Below are 25,440 nucleotides of genomic sequence, written 5' to 3'. Positions count from 1 at the left end.
TGGGCAGGGGTGAGACCACGGGGTTGATGTCTCCGGGAAGGGACCCAAGTGTCCACGCAGGGATGAGACCAGGGGTTGATGTCTCCAGGAAGGGACCCAGGTGTCCAGGAAGGGACCCAGACGTCTGGGCAGCGATGAAACCACGGGGTTGATGTCTCCGGGAAGGGACCCAAGTGTCCAGGAAGGGACCTAGATATCTGGGCAGGGCTGAAACCATGGGGCTGATGTCTCCAGGAAGGGACCCAGACATCGGGGCAGGGATGAGACTGTGGGGTTGATGCATCCAGGAGGGGATGCAGGTGTCCAGGCAGGGATGAGACCATGGAGTCAACATGTCCAAGAAGGGACCCGGGTGTCCAGAGAGGGGACACAGACAAGATTATAGGGTCACCTTCACTAGGAAGGGACCCGGTTGTCCAGGTGGGGACGAGGCCATGGGGTCAACATCTCCAAGAAGGGATCCAGGCAGAAGACATGGATGAGGTCATAGGGTCACCTTCACTAGGAAGGGACCCAGGCATCCAGCTGGGGACAAGGTCTTGGGGTCAACATCTCCAAGAAGGGATGCAGGCTTCCGGGCGGGGGAGCTCCATCACTGCGGCGACGTGCCATGAGCAGGCCTCAGTTCACACCGGGGGGGGGTGGGGGGGGGAAGCGGTTTGTGGGGCTGTTCGGTGGTTTTGGGGCTGTTCAGTGCCACTTCCCCTCTGCCACTTGCGCCGTGGGGCCACTGTGTCCCCTGTCCTGTCTCCTGTCATGGGGTGCGCCCCCCTCGCCGCCCGTCTCTGGGGTGAGTCGCGTCCCCTCCCCTCCTGGTGGGGATTTTGGTGTGAAACAGAGGGAAATGGGAAAAGGGAAACTGAGCCAGAGACGGAAGTAGGTTGGGGCTGTAAGAGCTGCAGTGCAAAGCAGCCCAAAATGGCCTGAAATCGCCCCAAAATGGGGCTTCTGGAGCTGGGAGGGGGGTGTCAAGCCCTGAAAGGGGGGGTTGAGCCCCTAAATGATGAGTTTGAGCCTGGGGGGTGGAGGTTGAGCCCCCAAAATGGGGTCTTGAGCCCCAAAAAGAAGAGTTTGAGCCCTGATGGGGGAGGGCTGAGCCCCAAAAAGGGGGAGTTGATCCCCAAAAGGGGGTTTTGACACCTGGGGCGGGGGTGGGGAGCACTCAAAAGAAGGCTTTGAGCTTTGAGGGCGGGTGGGAGCCCCAAAAAGGGGGTTCTGAACTCTCGTATGGGTAGGATGTACCCCAAAAGGTGGGATTTGACCCCCCAAAGAAGGTTTTGAGCCTTGATTGGGGTATGGAGCCCGAAAAAGGGGGTGTTTAGCCCCCAAAAGAGGGAGTAAGCCCTGATGGGGGAAGAATGAGCCCCCAAAAGGAGGGGTTTGAGTCCGGGTGCGGGCATGGAGCCCAAAAAGGGGGTGTTTAACCCCAAAAGGGGAGAGTTGAGCCCTGATGGGGGAAGAACGAGCCCCAAAAGGGGGGATCGAGCCCCAAAAATAAAGGTTTGACCCCCAAAAGGGGATTTTGAGCACTGATAATGGGGTTTGACCCCCAGAAGTGGGGTTTGAGCCCTATGGGGGAGTTGATCCTGGGGGGTCACTCCTCGGGGGGGATGCTGGGGTGCTGATGTCCCCTGTGTCCCCCAGTGCTGTGCCACCTCCTGAGCCACCTCCCCCCCACCGAGGGCAATGACACAGGTGAGTTGGGGGGGGCTGTAAGGGGTTAGGGGGGGCTGGGAGGAATCTGGAGGTCACAGAAGGGGATCGGGGCGGGGGTGGGGGTGTCAGGCTCAGCCCTGGGCCCGTCCCCACCCTCGGGGGCCGTTCCCCATGTCCCCTCCAATGTGTGTCCCGTCCCCGTCCCCCCCGCCATGTCTCCTGCAGCGAAGTGTGGCCCCCACTCCTGCTCCACCAGCAGCTGCTGCCTGCATGAGCAAACCACGAGGTCCTGGGATGGACCCTGGGTTTGTGGGTGCCCCCCCGGCATGGCCCCCACCCCCCTCTACCAAAAGTCCTCCACCATCACCTGCCAGGGTAAGGGGGCAAACACCCCACTTTTACCATCCCCCCTTTATCCTCTTTAATCCTTTATCCCCCCCCTTTTTAACCCTTTACTCCCTGTTTTCCCCCCATTCTGGGGGTGCTGAGTCCCCCCCTGAGCCGCACAGGCGGGGGGAGGATGGGGCACCCCCCTCCCTGAGAGGCCCCAAACTGACCCAAATTGGCAGCATTTGGCCCCAAACCAAAGTCCACCTGTAACATCCCCGTCCTGGAGGAGGCCATGAAGGCGTGCAAGGACCTCAAGGTGGGGGGGGGGGGGGCAAGAGGGGGTGGGAACAAAGAGGGGGGACAGACGGATGGACAGACGGATGGACAGACGGATGGACAGACGGAGGGAGGAAGGGATGGAGGGAGGGATGGACAGAGGGAGATGTGGAGGGACAGAGGGTTGGAGAGATGGAAGGACAGATGGAGGGAGGGACAGATGGAGGGTCGAAGGGACGGAGGGAGGGACAGACAGAGGGACGGCTGGAGGGACAGACAGACGGAGGGACAGACAGACGGAGGGACAGAGGGAGGGATGGAGGGACAGGCAGATGGACAGAGGGAGGGAGGAAGAGAGAGGTGGTCAGAGCAAGGGATGGAAGGGAGGGACGGACAGACAAACGGACAGATGGAGGGAGGGGTGGAGGGACAGGCAGATGGACAGAGGGAGGGATGGAGGGACGGATGGATGGAGGGACGGATGGATGGAGGGACGGATGGATGGACGGAGGGAGGGACGGAGGGACAGATGGATGGAGGATGGTGGGACAGAGGGACAGATGGAGGATGGTGGGACGGAGGGACAGATGGATGGATGGAGGGAGGGAGGGATGGAGGGACGGATGGATGGAGGATGGTGGGATGGAGGGACGGACGGATGGATGGAGGGAGGGACGGAGGGACGGATGGATGGAGGGTGGTGGGACGGAGGGACAGATGGAGGATGGTGGGACAGAGGGACGGATGGATGGAGGGAGGGATGGAGGGACGGATGGATGGAGGATGGAGGGACGGATGGATGGAGGATGGTGGGACGGAGGGACGGACGGATGGAGGGAGGGAGGGACAGAGGGACGGATGGATGGAGGGTGGTGGGATGGAGGGATGGAGGGAGGGACGGAGGGACGGACGGATGGAGGGAGGGACGGACGGACGGATGGATGGAGGGAGGGACAGAGGGACGGACGGATGGAGGGTGGTGGGAGGGAGGGACGGAGGGACGGACGGATGGAGGGAGGGTGGTGGGACGGAGGGACGGATGGATGGATGGAGGGAGGGACAGAGGGACGGATGGATGGAGGGTGGTGGGAGGGAGGGATGGAGGGAGGGACGGAGGGACGGACGGATGGAGGGAGGGACGGACGGACGGATGGATGGAGGGTGGTGGGACGGAGGGAGGGACGGAGGGACGGATGGATGGAGGACGGTGGGCTGGAGGCAGGGAGGGAAGGACAGACAGACAGACACCCGGGGGGTGCGGGACGATGCCGACCCCCCCTGCACCCCAGACCCCCAACTGCACCCAGCTGGAGAACACGCGGAAGCAGCTGGAGGCCGCCTGCACCCAGCCCACGAAGCAGGAGCTGCAGGTGACGCGGGGCTGGGCACACGCGTGTGCCAGGGCTGGGCATGTCTGTGTGTCCATGTGTCCCGTGTGCAGCCCCTGCACGTGTGCGTCCCGTCTCCATCCCCTATAGATGGGCGCATTCCCATGGACAACCCCATGCCCAGTCCCTACACGTGTGCAACCCCGTGTCCAACCCCACATATGTGCATCCCATGTCCATCCCCTACCTGTGCGTGCAACCCCGTGTCCAGCCCCTACACATGTGCATCCTCTCCACATGTGTCCTCCACACATGTCCATCCCATGTGCACCCCGTACATGTGTGCACCCCTACATGTGTCCATCCCATGTGCACCCCATGCATGTCCATCCTGTGTACACTCCCCGTACATGTGTGCACCCCATACATGTCTGTCCCATGTGCACCCCTGTACATGTGTGCACCCCACACATGTCCATCCCATGTGCACCCCGTACATGTGTGCACCCCACGCATGTCCATCCCGTGTGCACCCCTGTACATGTGTGCACCCCATACATGTGTGCACCCCACACATGTCCATCCCGTGTGCACCCCTGTACATGTGTGCACTCCACACATGTCCATCCCATGTGCACCCCGTACATGTGTGCACCCCTACATGTGTCCATCCCATGTGCACCCCACGCATGTCCATCCCGTGTGCACCCCTGTACATGTGTGCACCCCATGCATGTCCATCCCATGTGCACCCCATACATGTGTGCACCCCACACATGTCCATCCCGTGTGCACCCCTGTACATGTGTGCACTCCACACATGTCCATCCCGTGTGCACCCCTGTACATGTGTGCACTCCACACATGTCCATCCCATGTGTACCCCATACATGTGTGCACCCCACACATGTCCATCCCATGTGTACCCCATACATGTGTGCACCCCACACATGTCCATCCCATGTGCACCCCATACGTGTGTGCACCCCTACACGTGTCCATCCTGTGTGCATCCATCCCCCGCGTCTCCGTCCCCCGCACCACCCTCCCCCGTGTGCACCCACACACACCCCTGACACACGCGTGTGCCCTGACACACGCGTGTGCCCCCCCAGACTGTGCTGGGGAACCTGTGGACGGACGCATCCAAGAATCACCACCAACCCACCGCCACCAAGCTGCTGCTGCAGAGCACCGAAGCCCTCGTGGTGCAGGCGGCCCTCAAAGGCCCCGGCTCTGGCCCCCAAAACTTCAGCACCACCATCATGAGTACGCCAGCACCCATGGGTGCCCACGAGACCCCCCCCGAATCCTTGCGACACCCCCAAAACTACTGCAGTGCCCCAAGAACCAGCTTGGTGGCATCACTGCATCTCTCCCCCGAGCTCTGCAAGAGCAAAATGGCACCCCGGGCAGGTAAAAAACCCCAAAAAGGCCTTTTTTTCACCCCAAATCAGATGCCACGGTGGAGGTGGTGCATGACAACTGCTCCCAGGACACGCTGGTGCTGGCAGTGGGCAAGGAGAACCTGACCATCGTATGCCGTGAGGTGTTGAACAATACCAAGACAGGTACGGCCGCCGTGCCGCTGCAAAAAAACCAAAAAGCTCAAAAAAAAAACCCCGCAAATTTGGTATTTTGGGGGTGGTTTTTGACCCAGTTCTCCGGGCAGGCAAGCACGTGGTGGCCTTCATCGTCTACGAGAATGGACACCAGTTGCTGGACGGCATCACGAACCTGCCGCCCAAGGAAAAGCTCAACTCCAACGTGGTCGGCGGCACCACGGGGAAACCCGGCGTCACCTTCAATGTCCCCTTCAACATCACCCTGCAGCACACCTGGGTGGGTGCTGGGGGGCTGCGCTGGGGTTTGGGAGGGGGCTGCTGGGGGCGGCCCGGGCTGGGGATTTACACGAGGAGGCACAACAGGGTTGCATCAAGCGCGTTGGACCAAATAATGGTGGGGTTGGCAACGGGCATCACCACGGCGCAAATTTGGAGCACGGTGCTGGTGAATTTTGGGGTGAATCCCTATCCCGGGGCACATTTGGGGTCGGTGCATCCCTGTTCTGGCACAAATTTGGCTCCTGTGCAAATTTGGGGTCGGCGAATCCCTGTTCCGGTGCAAATTTGGGGTCAGTGCATCCCTGTTCCGGTGCAAATTTGGGGTCGGTGCATCCCTGTTCCGGTGCAAATTTGGCTCCTGTGCAAATTTGGGGTTGTGAATCCCTGTTCTGGCACAAATTTGGCTCCTGTGCAAATTTGGGGTCGGCGAATCCCTGTTCCGGTGCAAATTTGGGGTCAGTGCATCCCTGTTCCGGTGCAAATTTGGCTCCTGTGCAAATTTGGGGTTGTGAATCCCTGTTCTGGCACAAATTTGGCTCCTGTGCAAATTTGGGGTTGTGAATCCCTGTTCCAGTGCAAATTTGGGGTCGGTGCATCCCTGTTCTGGCACAAATTTGGCTCCTGTGCAAATTTGGGGTCGGTGAATCCCTGTTCCGGTGCAAATTTGGCTCCTGTGCAAATTTGGGGTTGTGAATCCCTGTTCTGGCACAAATTTGGCTCCTGTGCAAATTTGGGGTTGTGAATCCCTGTTCCAGTGCAAATTTGGGGTCGGTGCATCCCTGTTCTGGCACAAATTTGGCTCCTGTGCAAATTTGGGGTCGGTGAATCCCTGTTCTGGCACAAATTTGGCTCCTGTGCAAATTTGGGGTCGGTGAATCCCTGTTCCGGTGCAAATTTGGCTCCTGTGCAAATTTGGGATCAGTGAATCCCTGTTCCGGTGCAAATTTGGGGTCAGTGCATCCCTGTTCCGGTGCAAATTTGGGGTCGGTGCATCCCTGTTCCGGTGCAAATTTGGCTCCTGTGCAAATTTGGGGTTGTGAATCCCTGTTCTGGCACAAATTTGGCTCCTGTGCAAATTTGGGGTTGTGAATCCCTGTTCCAGTGCAAATTTGGGGTCGGTGCATCCCTGTTCTGGCACAAATTTGGCTCCTGTGCAAATTTGGGGTCGGTGAATCCCTGTTCCGGTGCAAATTTGGCTCCTGTGCAAATTTGGGGTTGAGAATCCCTGTTCCGGTGCAAATTTGGGGTCGGTGCATCCCTGTTCCGGTGCAAATTTGGCTCCTGTGCAAATTTGGGATCAGTGAATCCCTGTTCCGGTGCAAATTTGGGGTCGGTGCATCCCTGTTCTGGCACAAATTTGGCTCCTGTGCAAATTTGGGGTCGGTGCATCCCTGTTCTGGCACAAATTTGGCTCCTGTGCAAATTTGGGGTCGGTGAATCCCTGTTCCGGTGCAAATTTGGGGTCGGTGCATCCCTGTTCCGGTGCAAATTTGGATTTGGGGCATCCCTGTCTTGGTACAAATCTGGATCCTGATACAAATTCAGATTTGGTGCGTCCCCATCCCAATGCAAATCTGGATCCTGTGCAAATTCAGGTCCACGCATCCTTGCCCTGATGCAAATTCGGGGTTGGTGCATCCCCACCCTGATGCAAATTTGGATTCGGTGCCTCCTCACCCTGGTGCCAATTCGAATTTGGTGCATCCCTGTCCAGGTGCAAGATTCAGCTCATCCCCATGGTGGTGCAAATTTGGATCCAGTGCAAACTGGGATTCAGGGCATTCCCATCCCGGTGCAAATTTGGATCTGATGCATCCCTGTCCTGGTGCAAATTTGGATCCTGTGCAAATTTGGGGTTGGTGCATCCCTGTCTCGGTCCAGCTTTGGTTTTGGTGAATCTCTATCCTGGCGGAAATCCATATCCTGTGCAAATTCAGGGTCGGTGCATCCCCAACCTGGTGCAAATCCAGATCCCGTGCAAATTTGGGGTTGCTGCATCCCCATCTCAGTGCAAACTTGGGATTGGTGCATCCCAATCCTGGTACAAATTTGGATCCTGGGCAAATCTGGGGCTGGTGCATCCCTGTCTCGGTGCAAATTTGGTTTCGGTGCATCTCTATCCTGGGGGAATTTTGGATTCCGTGCAAATTCGGGGTCAGCGTGTCCTTATCACGGTGCAAACCTGGATCCTGTGCAAATCCGGGGTCGGTGCATCCCCATCACGGTGCAAATCTGGATTCAGTGCATCCCAATCCTGGTGCAAATTTGGATCCTGGGCAAATCTGGGGCTGGTGCATCCCTGTCTCGGTGCAAATTCAAGCTCGGCACATCCCCGCCCCGTTCCGCACCCAAACCGGCGGTGGGAAGGGGCGATGCAGCCCCTCCCCGGGGCCGTGGGAAATGCCTCGAGCGGGCCATGCTCAGCAGGTGGGCAAGGAGCTGCGCTGCGTGTCCTGGCAGACAGCGGGCACCGGAGGCCAGTGGACGACCACGGGCTGCAAACGCGTGGGGGGTGACACCTCCCATTCCATCTGCGCCTGCACCCACTTCTCCACCTTTGCCATCCTCATGGCCATCCACCCCATCAAGGTAAGGGCCCGTCTGCACCCTTAAAATACCCATTTTGGGGGCGTCTTCTTCCTTCCCAAACGGTTGCGTGTGGCCGTGCGCCCGATGGGACTCGCGTGATGTCATGCGTGTGACGTCACCCACAGGACAGCTTCGCACTGACGGTGGTGACCTACGTGGGGATGTCGGTGTCGCTGGTCTGCCTATTCCTTGCCATCATCACCTTCCTCCTGTGCCGCTCGCTCTGGAGCGTCAGCGTCACCCTCCACCTCCAGCTCAGCATCTGCCTCTTCGCTGCCCAAGTCCTCTTCCTCGTGACCACGGCCATGGACCCCGCTTACAACAAGGTATGGGCTCCTTGGGGTCTCCTTGAGCATCCTGGGGCCTTCAGGGGCTCCTCAGGGTCTCTTTGAGCTCCTTGGGTCTCCACAGGCTCCTCAGGGTTGCCTTCAGGGGCTCCTTGAGCTCCTTGGGGTCTCCTTGAGCATCCTGGGGCCTTCAGGGGCTCCTCAGGGTCTCTTTGAGCTCCTTGGGTCTCCACAGGCTCCTCAGGGTTGCCTTCAGGGGCTCCTTGAGCTCCTTGGGGTCTCCACAGGTATCCTCAGGGTCTCCTTGACCATCTTGTGGCCATGGGGGGCTCCTCAGCATCTCATTTTGCCCCTCTGGGTCTCCACAAGGTCTTTGGGGCCTCCTCAAGCTCCCCAGGACCTCCTTAAGGTCCTTGGGGAGCGTGTGGGGAAAAGGACCTAGGACCATGGCTCTTGGCTGTAGCTTCTACCCTAATAGCTCCAGCAGACCTTCTGCTGGGGTCCCATCTCATGCTGGGTGGGTGCAAGCACCTGGCTTATGGAATAATTGAGGTTGGAAGGTTTGGTCCAAGCCCAACTCAAAGCAAGTCCAATTAGCTGAGGTTCTTCAAGGTTGTTTGTTCCCTTCTTGCTCTGGGTGGGTGTCAGCACTTGAATTACAGGATAAATGAGGTTGAACGGGATGTTTGGAGGTCTCCAGACCGATCTCCACTCAAAGTGGGTCCAACTAGTTGAGGCTCCTCAGAGTTGTTGGGTCCCATCTCTCTCAGGTGAGTGAAAGCACCTGAATTACAGGATAACCAAGGTTGAACGGGATGTTTGGAGGTCTCCAGACCAACCCCAACTCAAAGCAGGTCCACCCAGTTGGGGTTCCTCAAGGCTCTTGGGTCCCTTCTTCCTCTGGGTGGGTGGAGCCAACTGAATTATGGGACAGCTCAGCTTGGAAGAGACGTTTGGATGTCTCTGGTCTGCCCCTAGCCCGAAGCATCTCCACCTCCTTAAGGTTCCTTGAGGCCATGCTGGGGTGTGTGGAACATCTCCAAGTGCTGGAGATGCCACCACCTCCCCAGGCCACACTGTGGTGACAATGGGGAGCCCAGCATGGCCTTGGTGTCCCCCATCCAGCTGGCGTGCCCCATCACGGCAGGCTTCCTCCACTACCTCTTCCTTGCCTGCTTTGCCTGGATGTTCCTGGAGGGTTTGCATCTCTTCCTCACCGTCAGGAACCTGCGTGTCCTCAACTACACCAGCGCCAGTCGCTTCAGGAAAAGATACATCTACCCCGTGGGCTACGGCACGCCAGCCATCATAGTGGCCATCTCTGCCGCCGTCCACCCCAAGGGCTACAGCACTCAGCACCAGTGAGTCCCACCAACACCCAGGCTGGGGTCAACCAAGCGGGGTGGGATCATCAATGGAGACCATCAGGCGTTTTGCCTAAATCACCCCAAAAAAAGATGCCACGGCATCCAGACACGGGTATTTTCATGCCACCAAAATCACCAAACCCTTTTTCTCCCTTTTTAGCTGCTGGTTGAGCACAGACGGAGGCTTCATCTGGAGTTTCATCGGTCCCGTCTGTGTCATCATCCTGGTGGGTGTCTTGCTGCTGAAAGGAGGCGGAGGGGGGAAAATTGGGAGAAAAAAAGAGCAAATTTAGACTTACCTTTAAGAACAGTATTAAGCAAACGCCCCACGGGCGGGGTGCACTCAGCAGAGGTCGCACCACGGTGCATTAATGATGGTTTTTTGTACCATTGGCCCCTTTTCCACCCCAAATTTATGAGTGTGGCCACGGCTCTTCCTTCATAGACCCCGAATTGAGGAATTTTAGAGATCTGCATAAAAAGAACAAATTCACATGTATATTTAAGGACTGTATTAAGGAAACATTCCACAGGCTGGGTGTGCTCGGTGAAGGTCATGCCACGGTGCATGGTTTTGCACCATTGACCCTTTTCCACCCCAAATTTCCACCCCGCGGACCCCGTCTTGGAAAATGATGTTTTTTCACTTTCTGCACAGGCTAATTTGATATTTTTTCTCACCACCCTCTGGACACTGCGGGACAAACTCTCCTCCCTCAATGCTGATGTCACGGCCCTAAAAAACACCCGGTGGGTTTTTGCATCAGTGGGAAGGGTGTTGGGTTTTTTGGGGAGGAGGAAGAGCATCTGGATGGGTTTTGGGTGAAAAAAGAACAAAATGAGTGTTCCGTCAGGCTGATGACGTTCAAGGCGCTGGCGCACATCTGTATCCTGGGCTGCACGTGGGGTCTGGGCTTGCTGCAGGCACAGGGGGACAATATAGTGGTGGCCTTCATCTTCACCATCATCAACAGCCTGCAGGGAGCCTTCATCTTCCTTGTGCACTGCATCCTCAACCGCCAGGTACCATGGGAGGGGACCCAGGCGTGGGGCGTGTGGGAGGGGACGGGGACACTCGGGACACAACTGTGGGTCCCGTCCTCAGGTGACGGAGCAGTACCAGTGCTGGTTTAGGGCGCTGGCGCGACGAGCGCACCCCCAGGAGATGCCCACCACCGAGATACATGTCACCTATGTCACGGTAAGGGCAACTCAACATCTGGGTCCCTGTGGGGTGCTGGGTGGGCACCGAAACATCTGGGTCCTCTGCTTGCCACCAAAAGAAGGTTGGGGGCCAGGGGTGGCACGGGGGAGGCTGCCTGGACCCCTGCGTCCCCCCAGGGTGCTTGGGGGTCTGGCAAGAAACCACCAGAACCTCTGCCCCATTTTTTGCCCCATTTTGTCCTCGTTTCACCCCAGTGTTGGCCCCTTTTCTCCCCCAGGAAGCGGAGAAGCCGCACAGCCACAGCACCGAGGGCTGCACGTGGGAGAAGTGAGAGCGGGTGCCCCCCAGGGCCGACCCATTTCCGGCACATCCAACCCATTTCCAGCAGTTTTCCGGCACATCCGACCCATTTCCAGGCTATTTCCTGCAGATCCAACCCATTTTCCCAGTTTTCCTGCTGATTTGACCTATTTCCAGCATTCTTTCTCCTGCAGAACAACCTGTTTTTAGCATTTTCCCCACAGGTCCGACCTGTTTCCAGCATTTTCCTGCAGAACAACCCATTTACAGCATTTTTCCCACATATCTGACCCATTTTCCAGAATTTTCCCCAAGAAACGACCGATTTCCAGCATTTTCCGCTAGAATCAATCTGTATCCAGCTGCTTCCCCCCAGGACTGAACGATTTCCTGCATTTTCCTGTTAAATGACCATTTTCCAGCATTTTTCCTGCAGACCCGACCCGTTTCCAGCATTTTCCCCACAGAACAACCGATTTCCAGCATTTTTCTGCAGAACGACCTGTTTCCAGCATTTTTCCTGCGGATTTGACCCATTTCCAGCATTTTCTTCAAGAAATGACCAATTTCCAGCGTTTTCCCCCAAGACTGAGCCATCTCCAGCACTTTTCCGTGGAACATCCCGTTTCCAGCATTTTTCCTGCAGATTTGACCCGTTTCTACCATTTTCTCTAAGAAACGACCAGTTTCTATCATTTTTTTCCGTGGAACATCCCGTTTCCCAGCATTTTTCCTGCAGATTTGACCCGTTTCCACCATTCTCTCCAAGGATCAACTAATTTTCAGCATTTTTCCCCCAACGCTTGACCCATTTCCAGCATTTTTCCACAGAATTACCAATTTCCAGCATTTTTCCACGCAACGACCCGTTTCCAGCATTTTTCCAGCAGTTTTGCCCCCTTTTTTCCAGCTGCTTCTCTCCACGATCGCCCAATTTCCGGCATTTTCCTGCAGAACAACCCATTTCCGGCGTGTTTTCCCCCAGGATCGCTCCGTTTCTGGCCTCTTCCGGCCGCCTTCGCCCCGTGGCTCCGGCGGGTTTTTTTGGGTTGAAAAAAGCTGATTAAAGGCATGTGGCTTGTCCCCGAGGAGTCGGGCTGGATGCGGTCGGGGCGGGGGGACGCCTGGGTCCACTTGGGGGGCCGGGGAGGGGGCCCGGATCCACTTGGGGGTCTGGGGAGGGGGCCCGGGTGCCTGGGCCCACTCCACGGGAGGGCGTGGCCTCCCCACCCACCCCCCAGGCACAGAGACCGGAGGGGGTGGGGTCTTGAGCCAGTCAAGCCCTGCCTCCCTTCCCCCAGAAGCCAATTAGCTTCCCGCCGGCTCTTGATTGACAGGGCCTGGTAGCCAATGGTGCTGAGTGTGTGTCTTCCCGCCCCCAAGTACCAGAGAGATGGTTGATTGGTGTGAGGTGGTGCCAGGAGGCGGGAGCAGAGGGCCGGGATTGTGCGGTGGGGTAGGCTGAATGGCGGTGGTGCCAGCCAATGGGCAGCGGTGGCCCTAGGAGGCGGTGCTAAGGGGAAAACCCGCCCCCCGGAGCACAGATAAGGTGGTGGTTGGCTGTGAACTGAGATGGGCAGCCCGGCTCAGCCAATGGGGCGTCGAAGGAGGCTGAGGAGAGGTGAGGGGGGGATCGCGGCTTTGGGGGGCCCTGGGCACTCGCCCCCACCTCCAGTGCCCTCCCAGTACCCCCCAGTGCTGGGACTGGGCTGTGTCCCTGCCCCAGTGCTCCCAGTAACTGCCAGTGCTGGGACTGGGCTGCGTCCCTGCCCCAGTGCTCCCAGTAACCGCCAGTGCTGGGACTGGGCTGTGTCCCTGCCCCAGTGCTCCCAGTGCTCCCAGTACCCACCCCCCAAAGTGCTGGGACTGGGCTGTCTCCCTGCCCCAGTGCTCCCAGTGTTTGCCCAGTACTCCCAGTGCTCCCAGTAGCCGCCCATTGCCCTCCAAGTACCTCCCAGCCCAGTCCTTCCAGTGTTCCCAGTACCCTCCCCAGCCCCAGAGCTCCCAGAGCCTTCCCAGTAACCCCTAGTCCATGTTTCCAGTACTCTCCCAGTATCCCCCCGGCCTAGTTCCCCAGTGCTCCCAGTAACCCCCAGTCTCCATCACCAGAGCCTGCAGATCCAATGATGCCCACGTAAGCAGGGACTACCCCCCTCCCAGCCCATTTCCCTGCTAGAAATGGGTATTTTGGTTAAATTACCCAATTTTTATTGAGGGCAGAAGCGTCTCTTCGCGCCAGCTCTGCCACCGGTCGATTCTTTTTGTTGTCGTTGTTGAAAAACGGCCCAAACCAGCCTAAAACCAGTTTCACTTTCTGCCACGGGTCCTTTTTTTATTGATTTTACAGCAAATTGCTCAAGCCAGCCTCAAATTTCCTAATTTTCAGACAGGGGAGGGAGCTCCCATGGTTAATTTTCAACCCGCAGAAGGAATTTTGTTACCTGTAACGAATCATTGCATTTCTGCTGATCGATAATGTATAAATTCCCCCAAAACATCAATTATTTTTTTTTTAGCTTCTAACCCTTTAAAAAAAAAAACAAGCGTTAACATCACACCACGGTTTTAACAGGATTCCTTCGATTCCAGAAATTTTCAGCCATCGGGATAAATCTGCCGGGGCCATTTTATTTATTTGGGGGAAAAAAAAAAAAAAAAGACGAAACAGTACATGCTGCATTTCTTAGGAAAAAAAAAATATAAGTTTTATTGGGTGATAATGTGTTGAATTAAGAGATGTACAAGTGAGCAGAATTGGGGTTTGGGGCGTTTTTTTGGCTGCGGGGCACAGACGGGGGCTGGCGCCTGGGGGAGGGAAGGATAAATATGGCAAAAAGTCTTTGGAAAGTGGGGAAAAACCCTAGGATTTTACTGAAATTGTCTTTTCTGAGAGGTAAGCAGGAACCACGACATGGCAGCAGAGCTGTGGGGGGAAAGGAGAAATTCAGCGCCGCTGAGAAACAGGGCCGTTTTTGTGCTGGTGAGTGGGTTTTTAACCATTTTACAGTAGTTATTTAACTGAAAATCCCTTTTTTTTCATGGTTTGTGGGCTAGCTTGCAAGGTTGGGGGTCACACGGATTTTACTGATTTTTTTTTTAAAATTTTTTTGGGGATTTGCACATCCCATAGGCAAAAAATGAGAGCGTGGAACCTCCGGATACCCCCGGAGCTGCGTGAGGTCATCCAGCTCCCGAGTGGAAAGTTTGAAATGTACTTTTTTTTTTTTGGAAATTGTCTGGAAAGAGGAAGAAATTAATGCTGAAGTCAGCAATTCCAGGACTTTTCACAAATCCAGTGGTTGGAGTGGGAGCATCTGTCATCTTTCCAGATGCCGTCGGGTCCGATGCTGCCGCAGTCCTTCTGGTCCTTGTCTTTGTTCTCCTTCCACGTGTTCCAGTAGCTGGAGAAAGAAGGAGGAAAAGAAGGAGAAAAAGGAAAAGAGAAAAATAATAAAGAAATAAAAACGAGCCCCAGGGCAGCGGAGCTCTCTCAAGCAGAGGTAAAACTTGCATTTCGAGGGAAGGAAACCACTAAAAAGCTCCTTTTCTTTTTATTTTTTACCACCAGCAAGAAAACACTCCGATAATACCATTTTTCCAAGGTAAACCCTTTGACTTCCGTAAAACTACCCAAAAACAAAGTTTCAGTGGGTCAACTTCACCTTTTTCCATGTATTTTCTGATTATTTTCTGGTTTGGGGGAATCCCCGGAGGGAATTTTTACCTAATACTTGTACGATCGCCATTAGTCCAGACCCAGGTGCCTTCCTCCAGCTGATCCGTCACTCCCAGCCAGTACGTGCTGCTGCTGTTAATATTGTCCTTCAGGAAATTCTAGAAAAGCAGAATTGGTTAAAACAGCCCCAAAACAGTAATTCCGGTGGACTATGGAGCATTTCGAGGCTTTTGGCAATTAAGGTGAGGTCATCGCCACAATATCTGAGCAGTGTTTTTTGGTAAATAGTGAATGATTTGGATGGATTAAAACAAAGTGCCTACACAGCACTCCGGAAAGGAGACGTTGACCTTTTTTGCTCCATTTTTAGCACTTTTTCCTAAAACCAGGAAGTTATAGTCGATTGGACTCGGCTTGGCCATCGGCGCTTCTCTCCACCTCCAAATAACTCTGAGCCCAATGGCCAATCTTGGCTAATTTGAGCCCAAAAAAAGAGCTTTTAGAGTGCCTGTGTTTGCCAGAGTAGGAATTCTCCGAGAAAATGGGTATTTTGGGCACCGCGTAAGCTGAGAAACTGGTTATTTTTCACTCGCAAGCGTCCAACTGACCTGCTCCGGCTCCGAGTTGACGATGACCAGGTGAGCGCCTTGGTCGGCGCAGATCTCCTTCGCGTCCGACCAGCTCATCCTCTCCGTCGAGAAGGAGTAGCAGCTTTTCTCGAAGACCTTCCAGCCGGCCGAGCACTTCTTGCTGTCCAGGAAGGATCTGCAGATCAGTGCTGGAAGGATGAGAAACCCCCCAAACCCAGGCAAAAATCAGTTTTTCTCTGCCGGGGAAACCTCCATGGCTTCCCTGGCGGGGTGACATCTCAAAATTGGCAAAAATCACCCAAATTTTCCATCCCTAAGAGCACTGTGGTCTTTCTGGGCTAAAACCAGGAGGTTTCTCTCCTGGTGCACAACGATGAGAGACCATCAAGATGGAGACCGCGGCTTTACCTGCGATGTCCTGCAATTCCTCGTAGTATTTCTGCATTCCGGTCCGCATCCGCGTCTGTTCCTGTTGCGTCTCCAACAGCCCCTGCCGCACTGGGGAGCGCAGTGGGGTGAGCGACCGCCGCCAGCCCCGGCCCCTCCACTTTTTCCTGCTTCCCTCCCTTCGGTTTACCCAAACCTTGAGCTCTTCCCCCCCAGAATTTATTACTTTTCCGCATGTAGAAATCTCAGTCAGGGCTGCAAAAGCTCTTACATCGCCGTCCGCCAGCTTTGCTGCATGTTATTTTTCTCTTTGGGTGACATTTTGCTGCAATATCACCCATAATATAATTTAATTAATCACTCATTTGGCAGCATTTAAGGATTTGGCCCATTATATTTGACTTTTGCAGAATTTTCTGTAGGATTTACATCCTCCTCTTCCCATAACCTTTAACAGAGATAATGGGGTAGAGTTCCCCCCCAGTAAGATCCTAATCAGGATAAATCCCATTATTTTCTCCTATTTGCACCTTTTTGGGGCTAATTCCTTTGGGATTGGGGCATGAGCTCAGTCGGTGTCTGATCTACACCGTTACCCCCAGTGTAATTCCCGGTGGAAATCAGAAAAAAGTCAGTTGAAGTTGGTGTTGCTTCACTAAGAGACGGAGCAGAGCCAGGAGCCGCTCGAAAAGACAATTCAATTTTTCCTGAATTTACACCAAGAGGCAAAACCGGTGCCAGAAAAGAGGCAAACACCAAAAAATCAGTGTCTCCCAACCGCCGTTAACCTTCACCGCGGGGATGTGAGTCCGAGGACCTACCGTTGGCTTGATTCTCCGAGTAGTTTGACCTCAAGAGCTTTAACTCCGCCATGATTTCCATCTCTGAAATGAAAATGAAAGAAAAAACATGACTGGATCATAGCAAGGAATCGCAAGCGGCATCTAAATTTGCCCAATTTATGGCTTTTTTGGGCCGAGTAGGGAATTCCCGAGTGGATTTACTCTGGATTTACACCCTGTAGCAAATGGGGAGTGCTGCTGATGCAGGCAGAAGGAGGCAGCACCCAGATGTAGCTCACTGGGGGCAATTTGGTGATAAAACCCTAAAATTCACATACCAAGGTGGAATTAAAACCAAATCGTGATGACGGACGGGCTTTAGCTGCGGTTTAGCTTTCCACGTGGACGGACACTTAAAGCATCGTGGGCACAAGCCACGTGTTATTTTTAACAGTGACAATGCTATTTTTTGGGGGGGTGTTTTAACCAAATCAGCTGCTTCCCGGCCCGGCGAGGACCCTTCCGGGAACACTTACGCTTCATCATGGCCAGCGTGAAGAGCAGCACCCACGCGATGAAGCTCAGCGCTACCAGGACGTAAAGGATGGCCACCGACGTCATCCTGCGGCTCTGTCCCCTGCCACCTCTGGGTCCCAGGTCACCTGCGGAGAGCAGCGTGGAAGAAATTGGGGAGAAATCCCAGCTTCCCGGGTCTGGATCCAGCCAAGGCCTCTACTGCGGGATAGCGGCATCGGTCAAGAGCGACCCACCCTTTTGGGAAGGATTTGGAGATGCTGGTTTCCCCGCCAAGATGTAAACCCCTGTTGGGAGGAAGGAAAGAGTCACTGGGGGATGTTTTTGGGGCATTTTAGGGCCAAATCCTGCCCCGTGGAGATCCTCAACTGCACAGGAGATGTGGGGAGAGGAAGTAGGTGCTACCTGTGCCTCCTTTGCTCCTCTGGCTCTGCAGATCTTCACTGGCCGCTGGTGCCTTGTGGCCACGATCTGATTCCGACATGGACACATCGTCATAATCATCCTCAAAGCTGTCCGGGGACGCTAGACGAGAGGAAAAATGGCTGAAAATCAGGATTTTAGGCCAACTGGGAATCCTGTCCGTTAACCATCAGCTGGATTCTTTGGAAAGCGTAAAAAAAAGCAATTCTCCTTTCCCCTTTGGTAAATCCGCAGCACCTCCGGCAAGATTTTTACACCCTTTTCTCAATATAGATTTGATCATTTTTATATATAACATTGCTCCGTTCTTTCAGAGCCGAGTTCTCCCCTCGGCTGCAAATCCAAGCAATTCTGCTGAAGTTTGAAGCTCTCCGCGGCGGGAGGGGATGAATTTCAGCCCATCAAGGTGTAAACGCCAGCTCCGAGAGTGAGGATGGAGTGATAAATTCCCTCTCAATCCCCCCAGTGTGGACTTTCAGGATATTTTGGGGTGATTTGATCTCTTTGGACAGTAGGAACCAAATTCGGAGAGAAACGCCGTGTGTAGCGAGACATGTATGACCAACCAAGCTGAAAATAAAGCCTAGTTCGGCCTTGGGGTGGTGCCTCAAGGAGTTCTGCTTTCCATCTGCACTACAAAAAAAGCCTGAAAAAGTGAAAAAATTATTACTTACCCGGTCTGAAGTCACCCATGGGTGTCATTTTCCCAGCAACAGAGTAAATTCCTGTCAAAAAAAAAGGAAAGGAAAAGAGCGTTGAGGATAAGGGGAGGATCCTCAAAACTACCACTAGCGCTTCTTCTAACCCTGTTGCCGCCAGTGAGGAAGTTGATTTTTTTTTTTTTTTTAAGGCCTGGTGTGGAGTTTACACCTGAAATTGGGACCAAACCTGGAGACTGAGGGACTCTTGAGCACAGAGCGGGACCCGCACGACTCCGAGCACCCCAAAGGCGTTTCACCCTGCTCCTTACGACAGCGGTGCCCCGCTGGCGTATTCGCACACTGACGCGCTTCGGCGAGACGCCCGCCGGCCCCAAAAACACATGCCCAGGACCCAGAAAGGGGGGATCTCCCCAATTTTACCTGCTTGTCTCACCAGCCGCTTGTTGGGCACCGGTGGGGGACCCAACCAGTTGCCGTAGGTTTCCTGCTGAGCCATGCTTTAGCTGGGGAGAGTAGCCGCGCAGGCGCCCGGCAGGGAGTTAAACCCCTCGGCACACGCTCTGGCACACCCCTCGCCGCCTCCGGCACCCCATTTTGGCCAGCGGTTCGGCCCTGAAGTTTCGGTTCCTTCTCTGTGTCAGGGCGGCGGTGACACGCAAATGGGTGGCGAAATGAGGCTGAGACTGCGCTTTTCCCACCGCAAAAATAGGCCTTTTCGGTGGATCGTGGGATGCGGTGAATTTGGGGATGACAGGTTTGTTAAGGGGGGAGAAACGGTGATGCCGTGGGAGCTCTGCCACCAGCGGGAATTTGAAGGCAGCTCCCAGCACAAGTTTGGGGTTTTTTTAGGGATTATAGATAAAATGGCCGCGGTGGCACCTATGGGTGTTAAACACCACGCCGGTGAAAGCCCAAATCTTCCAGCAGAGCCGCTGCCCATGCCGGGAGGGGAATCCGACAGCACGGGCTTTTGGCAAAACAGGTGTCACGCTTCAGCACTCACGAGTTGGGGATTTGCATACGCGCCCAGAAAACATGCTCGTGCCTCATCTTCACTGGTCTCTCTTCCCTTTTTTGTGTTTTTTTTTTTTAACCTAAACACTGGGAAAAAAGGTGCGCACCGACTCTCCTCGGTGACGCATCGACTCGATTTACGTGAGTTTTGGTTCAAATCGCAATCGAAGCGCTTTATTTATTAATTTTGTTTCCTGATTAACCGGCAAGCAATACGTCTAGCCTCAGCATAACAGGTAAATGGCTCGCAAAATCTTAACAAACACCCCAAAAATCTCTACATTTCCCCCTAAGGAGTGACCCCCTCAAACTGTTTAACCCCTCCACCACAGCGCTGTGCCCACCCCCAAGCAGCGCACCCTGCTTTTGGGAAGGGGGCTACCCATTTTTGGACACCTCTTTTACCCAGAGCCTCGTGTTTTCACTCTGCAATTGGTTTTGCTGGGTTTTTACTGGTTTTCCCCCATTTTTAAGCCCCAGGGAGGTGAGCAGGCGGTCAGGGGGAAACCGTTAGCAGCTGCGCTCGCAGATCCAGGCCTCGGCGTTGGAACAGGGAGCGTCGTTCCAGTGGCCGTTGGAGTAGATCATGGCACAGTCCTCGCCGTGGTCGCCCACATTGTTGGGTTCGCCACTGTTCCAGACCCTGGCAGGGGAGGGCACACTGGTTTGGGTGGAAAGCTCTCTGTTTGGGAACTTGTTGGGTTTTAGGGGTTTGTTTTTTTAAGTAGGGGGGAGTCAGGCAGAGAGCACACCAGCCCCGCAGCATCCCCTGGGGAGGGCAACAGCCCCGTGCAAAAAAAACCCCTTTTCCCCCTCATTTAACGCAACAATGCAACTTCAGTGTTTTTCCCGTTTTCCCCCCATTTAATGCAGGAAAACAGCTCTGCTTCAATCGCAGTGTTTTTCCCAAAATCCTGAGAATGAGGAGATCCGTTAGAAATAACCCCTTTGACTCAGGGTGCAGGGTCTCGGTCGGGAACCGACCGAGCTGGGGGAGAACCAAGCAGGCGCTGTGGCTCCTTGCACATTCCCACCTGGGTTTTCAGCCCTGAAACCAAAGCGAATTTGGGGGGAAAAAGCCAAAACCTTGCCCGCAGCAGGGTGGCTCCTCTTACCTTTCCCTCCACCCGGCATTTTCAGGTGCCGTGGCAGCACGAAACTTATTTCTGTGCTTTTTAAGCACTTAACCAGAGTGGGTGGGTGCGCTAATGAGGGTGCGGCACTTTTTTTTGAGGAAAAAGAGGGGCCTAGGGAGAACACAGCTGATTTTGGGGGGCAATTTACTTTCCGATGAGGCTAGAAACGTACGAGAGAGAGAGGGAGCGGCCGTCCACCCACTGCCAGTCGCCTTCGTTGTGCATGTCAGTCAGGCCCAGCCAGAACACGCGATTCTCCAGGATCTGATTTGCCAGAAATTTCTGCAAACGGGGAGGAAAAAAAAGAAGCATCAGGAGGGGAAGAAGGCGGCGACGGCAAAGGGATTCAGTGGCGCCAAGGCCAGCGCCGGCAGTCGGGGAGCCCATCCCTTGCAGGGCACAACTGTGACGTGCCACAGGCGTGACAAAAAAATGCAACATTTCCTGTCAGAAATGGAAAAAAAGTGCTGAAGTTTCTAATATCTGGAAGAAGAAGCTTTTTTCAGACCCAAGGTACTTTTTAAAAGCCACGTTGGTGAAAGCACCCTCCTGAATGGGAGGCAAGGATTGTCTAAATTGGCATAGAAATGCTAATTTGTGCACAGTTTGGGTTATATTTCTGTAATTCATTCTATAACTTCAATAATTTCTAAATAACTTTAATAATTTCTAAATGATCACGAGGAAGGATCACCATGGAGGCATGGCGCATGCACCCCAAACTCAGGTGAGCACCTCTCGCTCCCCGGGAGTCCCTTGGGCTCACACAAACCCCAGAAGGGGCAGCCGCCCCCCGCGGGCTTTTCCCAAAAAATGCTTAAATCACGCCAGTTATTTTGGGGAGATTCATCCGATTTGGCCAAATCACTTCAGAACCAAGTGGGAACGTCAACCAGTTGCATTTTCCCGCCTCCGTGGGCAGTCTTGCGTCACCCGTGCTTAACCGCCAGCTTTCCATTTGTGGAATTGGAGTCTAATATTCCTCTAAACTCATGAAATCTGGGGGCTTTTTTGCTTTTTTACGGGATTTCTCAGCTTACGTTTTCCTGCTCGGTGTCAATGATGGCCAGATGGGCGTTGAAGTCGGTGCAGGATTCTTTAGCAGCCTGCCAGGGTTTGACGGCGGTGGAGAAGAAATAGCAGGTTTTGGCGAACTGCTGCCAGCCGGTGGGACACCTCATGCAGAAAATTTCTGAGGGAAAACGGGGAATAAAAAAAAAAGGAGAACGTGTGGGTGAGCGCGGGGGGACGCCCGCTGGCTCAGCCCGACTGCTACCACTCACCTGAGAGGTTGCGTGTCTCCTCCAGTGCCGTGTCAAGGAGTGCCAACACGCGGCTCTGCTCCTCCTTCACCTCCGCCAGCTGCTGCAGCACCGGCTCCAGCACATCCCTTTCCTCTGCCAGGGAAAGAATAAAAGGTAATTCAGCTGCCGCGAAGACCTAAAAAAACCCTTTTTTAATCTCCCTTCCCCTTCTCCTTTCCATCCCAATTTACACCGTGGCTTTCGCTGTGTCTTTTCCTGGTGTGAGTTACCGTTCTCTAAACTTCAGGCAGTAAAACCTCAAAGCTCTTTCGTTAAATGAGCTTTTTATTGTGTTTTTTAACAGGCTGAGAAAGGCTTTTTTCATTTAATATTCTACTTAATGATATCTCAAACTCATTAAGATTGTCTTCGTGCGCTCTCAGTGCACATTTTAGGAATCTTTGGAGCATCTACCCAATACAGAGTGTTTTGGGAATCAAGGAGAAGCACTGAATTTAACGATTTTCCGTGAAAATCAGGCTCTCACCCAGGACGCGGAGGCGATCCGACAGCTCCTTCCCGCACTCTGCTTTGCACTGCATCATCTTCCACCACATGTTCTCCACTTCTTGCGATGCTGGAAGGAGGAAAAACTCCACTTTTGACCCTGTCCCGCTGGTGCCCGCAGCTGGTATTGGGGATTCTGCATATACTTCGCCAAAACCGCCTTTTCCTTGGCATACCGTTCAGAAGTCGGCCGTGAATCGTCTTGAGCTCACCAGAGAGCTGTTTATCTACGAGGAAAATAAGAGGAGAAAGCTCAAAACAAGTCCTGACCATCTCTGTCCTGATGGAAAGCTGCTTTGGTTCAATTTTTGCTGGAGAAAGCACCCCGGAAGCGCTGGGGGGAAAATCTGTGCAGGTATCAAGGGTGCAGCAGGTGCCAGGGAGCCATTTTGGGGCGAGATGTCATACCGAGGGTGTGCTGGACCTCCGAGAGGTTGTGCCACGCCGTCATGTGGCTGTTCTCGCTCCGTATCCGGGCTTGTTCCAATGCCTCCCACACCGCGGATACTGGGGGAGAGGAAGAGGGTGCTCACTTTCGCTCTGGATCTGGCCCTGGAGAGCTCGCAGGCTGCAAAAGGGCCTTCAATCCTAACTTGGAGCCACGTTTTGCTCCATCCGCTGGTGTTTTCCCCCAAATCTTGCCCGCCCTGCGCTCAGTGGGGCTGATCAGAGCAAGGGGCATGCAGTGGACTCACCTCTCTGGACATTTATGATGGTGAGAGCCATGAAGAGCACGAAGGTGAGGGCCAGAAGCATGTACAGCAGCGTGACAGCTCTCTCCGGAGACAAGGCTAGGAGGGACGGCACTACTAGGGGTGAAATGGGGCCAGGCGGCCCCAAATAACTCCCCCCTCAACAGATATTTTCTTAAAGAAGAGCAGAAAGAGGAGAGATCCCCCCAAAACAACCTCTCAAGTGGTTCCATCACCCTGTTCTCCATGCTCAAACCTCTTTTTCCTAGATTGTGACCCAACGGAGGAACCAGGCATCAAAATTTCTCTATAACTTCAGAGAAAGAGCTGAAACCCTTCCAGTTTCATGTCTCTGGATCCCCAAAGCTGTTCCCTCACCCCAATACCTCCTCTAGGCGCTTTCCTCTGCTCTTGCTTCTCCAACTCCATCCCCTCAGCGAAATCCCATTTCTCATAGGTGATGATGGCACCTTCGCCTTGTGACATCTCTGATCCTTTTTCTTTATTTTATGCCGCAATTTATGCAGTGGGGAAGACGCATCATCACATCCTGGGGGGGAAGGAAACGCTCATGTTTCGTAATTCTAATTTCCTAGAAAATAAAAATCTGCGCACTCAGGAGCTTTGGGGCAGCCGATGCATTTGGGCAGCCGCCTTCCCTGTTGATTTTTAGAATAAGTGGTTAAAAAACACTGTTCTCCTCAAACAAGGCCGACACCTGTCCGAGGAGATGGTTTTTGGAGGCTTCATGCCGAAACGGCAACTCGCGTTCTCTGACGTGAGCACCTAAATTTTGCCCTTTTTTTGATTTGGTGGGAATTCTTTACCATTTTGTTCAGTGTTCTTGTGATAATTTCTTGTATTTTTAATGCGAGACACTTAGCATTGTGAAAATCCTCATTTTTTGGGGCACCATTTCCTTCATTCCTTCTCCGGAAAATTCTTTTCCTTGTCCAAACGCCCTCAGGACTTCAAGCCAGGCGTCCCCTGGATTGCTTTCGCAGAAAACGAAAGTTAGAACTAATGACTAACTTCACCGTTGACCAATTTCAGCTGAATTTCACAGAGGACCCCAGAAAGAGCAAACACAGCCAAAAGTTGAGCATCCCTCACTACTCTGGTTCCCCTGCTCTCAGGGCAAGCAGCTTCCTCCTTTTGACCGATTTCCCCTTTTATGATCCTGAATTTAGGGGAAGTCGAGGCCAAACTTCTCCCCAGGGTTGGCCGGTTATGCCCTTGGGGCTCCAGCACTTTCCAAGAGGCAATGGAGTCAGTTTGGGGTCAAAACTCTGTGAATTCGTCCCATGCGCTCTCGCAGTGGCTTGTCTCTCTGCTGCCAGCATGTGGTTCGTCCCAGTGGTGTGGGAGAGGTTTAAAAAAATCAAGGATGGTGCCTTTTAAGCTGAAAGAATTGAAAACGGAGATAAAAGTCAAGAGAGGGCCAAAATCACCAGCTCCCACCCCTAAACCTACCACATCCTTATCCCTTTAACCTTTTTTAGGTTTTTTTATCTTTTGATTTTTTAAAAATTGAAGCTGGAGTGGTTGAAAATCCCTTTACGCTCCAAAAAAACCCCCACTTCTCAGCACCATTAAAAATATCCCCTATGGCACCTCAGCACCCCCAGGCCCTGGGAACACCGCCAGTGTCCCACAGCCCCGTCCCTGGGGACAGTAGGACTCTCAGTGTCCCCGTATCCCTGTCCCTGGGGACACCCCGTGCCCCAGCACTTCTGTCCTTGGGGACATCCCCAGTTTCTCCCAAACCCTTATCACTGGGGAACTGGGGACTCCAGTGTCTCTGCACCCCTGGGATCACTGGGGACCCCCAGTGCTCCAAGACCTGAATCCCTGAGAAACGTGGGACCCCTGTCACCCCCATTCATGGGGAGCTGGGGTCCCTATTGTCCCCACCCCTGGGGATCCCAGGAGCCCCCAATGTCCCCCCATCCCTATGGGATGGGGGACCCTAGTCACCCCGACAACCCATCCCTGGGGAACTGGGGACCCCCAACCCGGATCCCCCTACCCGGGCGCCCTCCCTGAGGTAACAGAAGGTGACTCCACCCTGGACCCCTCACTACAGAGCGGCGATCAGCTACTCGACGCCCCATAGGTGGACGCGCCGGCCTATCATCCCCCGTCAGCCAGTAAAAGCCGCAACTCTCCCCAGGAAGGCGGGATCAGCCATCTGTGCCGGAGGGGTGAATGCCGCCTAGTCTCCGCGCCCCCATAGGCTGCCTCGCCTTCTCCTGCGCCAGCGATTGGTAGATTCTCCTGTCAATCAAACCCGAAGCCTTCAAGCTGAAGAGGCGGGGCTTGTTGCCCTCTCCTGTCAGCCAAGTGCCACTCCAAGCGAGATGTGGCAGCCGATTGGCCGTTCTACCTATCTATCATCACCACCTGCTCCTGCCATTCGCTTCTCGGCAAGGCGGTGCCCACCTTCCCCAGTGGGGAAGCATCTCCTTGAATCTCATTGGAGAGAGGCTTGCCCATCAACCACCGACGAGCCATCCCATTGGCTGACCGCTCAGCAGGCGCGGTTTGTAGCCGGGTCCCCCGCGGCGGCTCATTCCCGGGCGGGCCGCCGC

The 25,440-nt window shown here is 54.3% G+C and overlaps 3 protein-coding genes across 3 annotated transcripts; 1 reads left to right on the top strand and 2 right to left on the bottom strand.

Moving 5' to 3' along the window:
* Nucleotides 1-1,942: 1,942 nt before the first annotated feature.
* On the top strand, nt 1,943-11,248 carry LOC140645163 (putative adhesion G protein-coupled receptor E4P). The gene is made up of 14 exons (XM_072848420.1): nt 1,943-2,031; nt 2,226-2,302; nt 3,552-3,632; nt 4,706-4,859; nt 5,048-5,161; nt 5,263-5,432; nt 7,862-8,023; nt 8,149-8,349; nt 9,436-9,671; nt 9,838-9,904; nt 10,336-10,427; nt 10,532-10,700; nt 10,783-10,878; nt 11,120-11,248. Exons 1-14 carry the CDS (start codon nt 1,983-1,985, stop codon nt 11,171-11,173), a joined length of 1,722 nt encoding a protein of 573 aa, XP_072704521.1. The 5' UTR covers nt 1,943-1,982; the 3' UTR covers nt 11,174-11,248.
* Nucleotides 11,249-14,407: 3,159 nt separating this feature from the next.
* On the bottom strand, nt 14,408-18,692 carry LOC140645111 (C-type lectin domain family 17, member A-like). Its single transcript, XM_072848329.1, has 10 exons — nt 18,617-18,692; nt 18,209-18,259; nt 17,517-17,636; nt 17,348-17,398; nt 17,114-17,239; nt 16,617-16,679; nt 15,817-15,906; nt 15,427-15,596; nt 14,867-14,976; nt 14,408-14,543 (listed from the first exon to the last, which is right to left on the bottom strand). The coding sequence occupies exons 1-10, from the start codon at nt 18,690-18,692 to the stop codon at nt 14,408-14,410; spliced, it is 993 nt and encodes a 330-aa protein (XP_072704430.1).
* Nucleotides 18,693-19,720: 1,028 nt separating this feature from the next.
* LOC140645110 (C-type lectin domain family 4 member G-like) lies at nt 19,721-23,335 on the bottom strand. Its single transcript, XM_072848328.1, has 9 exons — nt 23,236-23,335; nt 22,853-22,966; nt 22,566-22,664; nt 22,334-22,384; nt 22,138-22,227; nt 21,630-21,743; nt 21,387-21,538; nt 20,495-20,628; nt 19,721-19,853 (listed from the first exon to the last, which is right to left on the bottom strand). The coding sequence occupies exons 1-9, from the start codon at nt 23,333-23,335 to the stop codon at nt 19,721-19,723; spliced, it is 987 nt and encodes a 328-aa protein (XP_072704429.1).
* Between the last annotated feature and the right edge of the window lie 2,105 nt (nt 23,336-25,440).

This window comes from Ciconia boyciana, chromosome 31 (genome assembly GCF_034638445.1).
Source record: "Ciconia boyciana chromosome 31, ASM3463844v1, whole genome shotgun sequence".
NCBI classification, from domain to species: Eukaryota; Metazoa; Chordata; class Aves; order Ciconiiformes; family Ciconiidae; genus Ciconia; species Ciconia boyciana.
The sequence above is the reverse complement of the archived record's forward strand: the minus strand, read 5'-3'. Positions and strand labels throughout refer to the sequence as shown.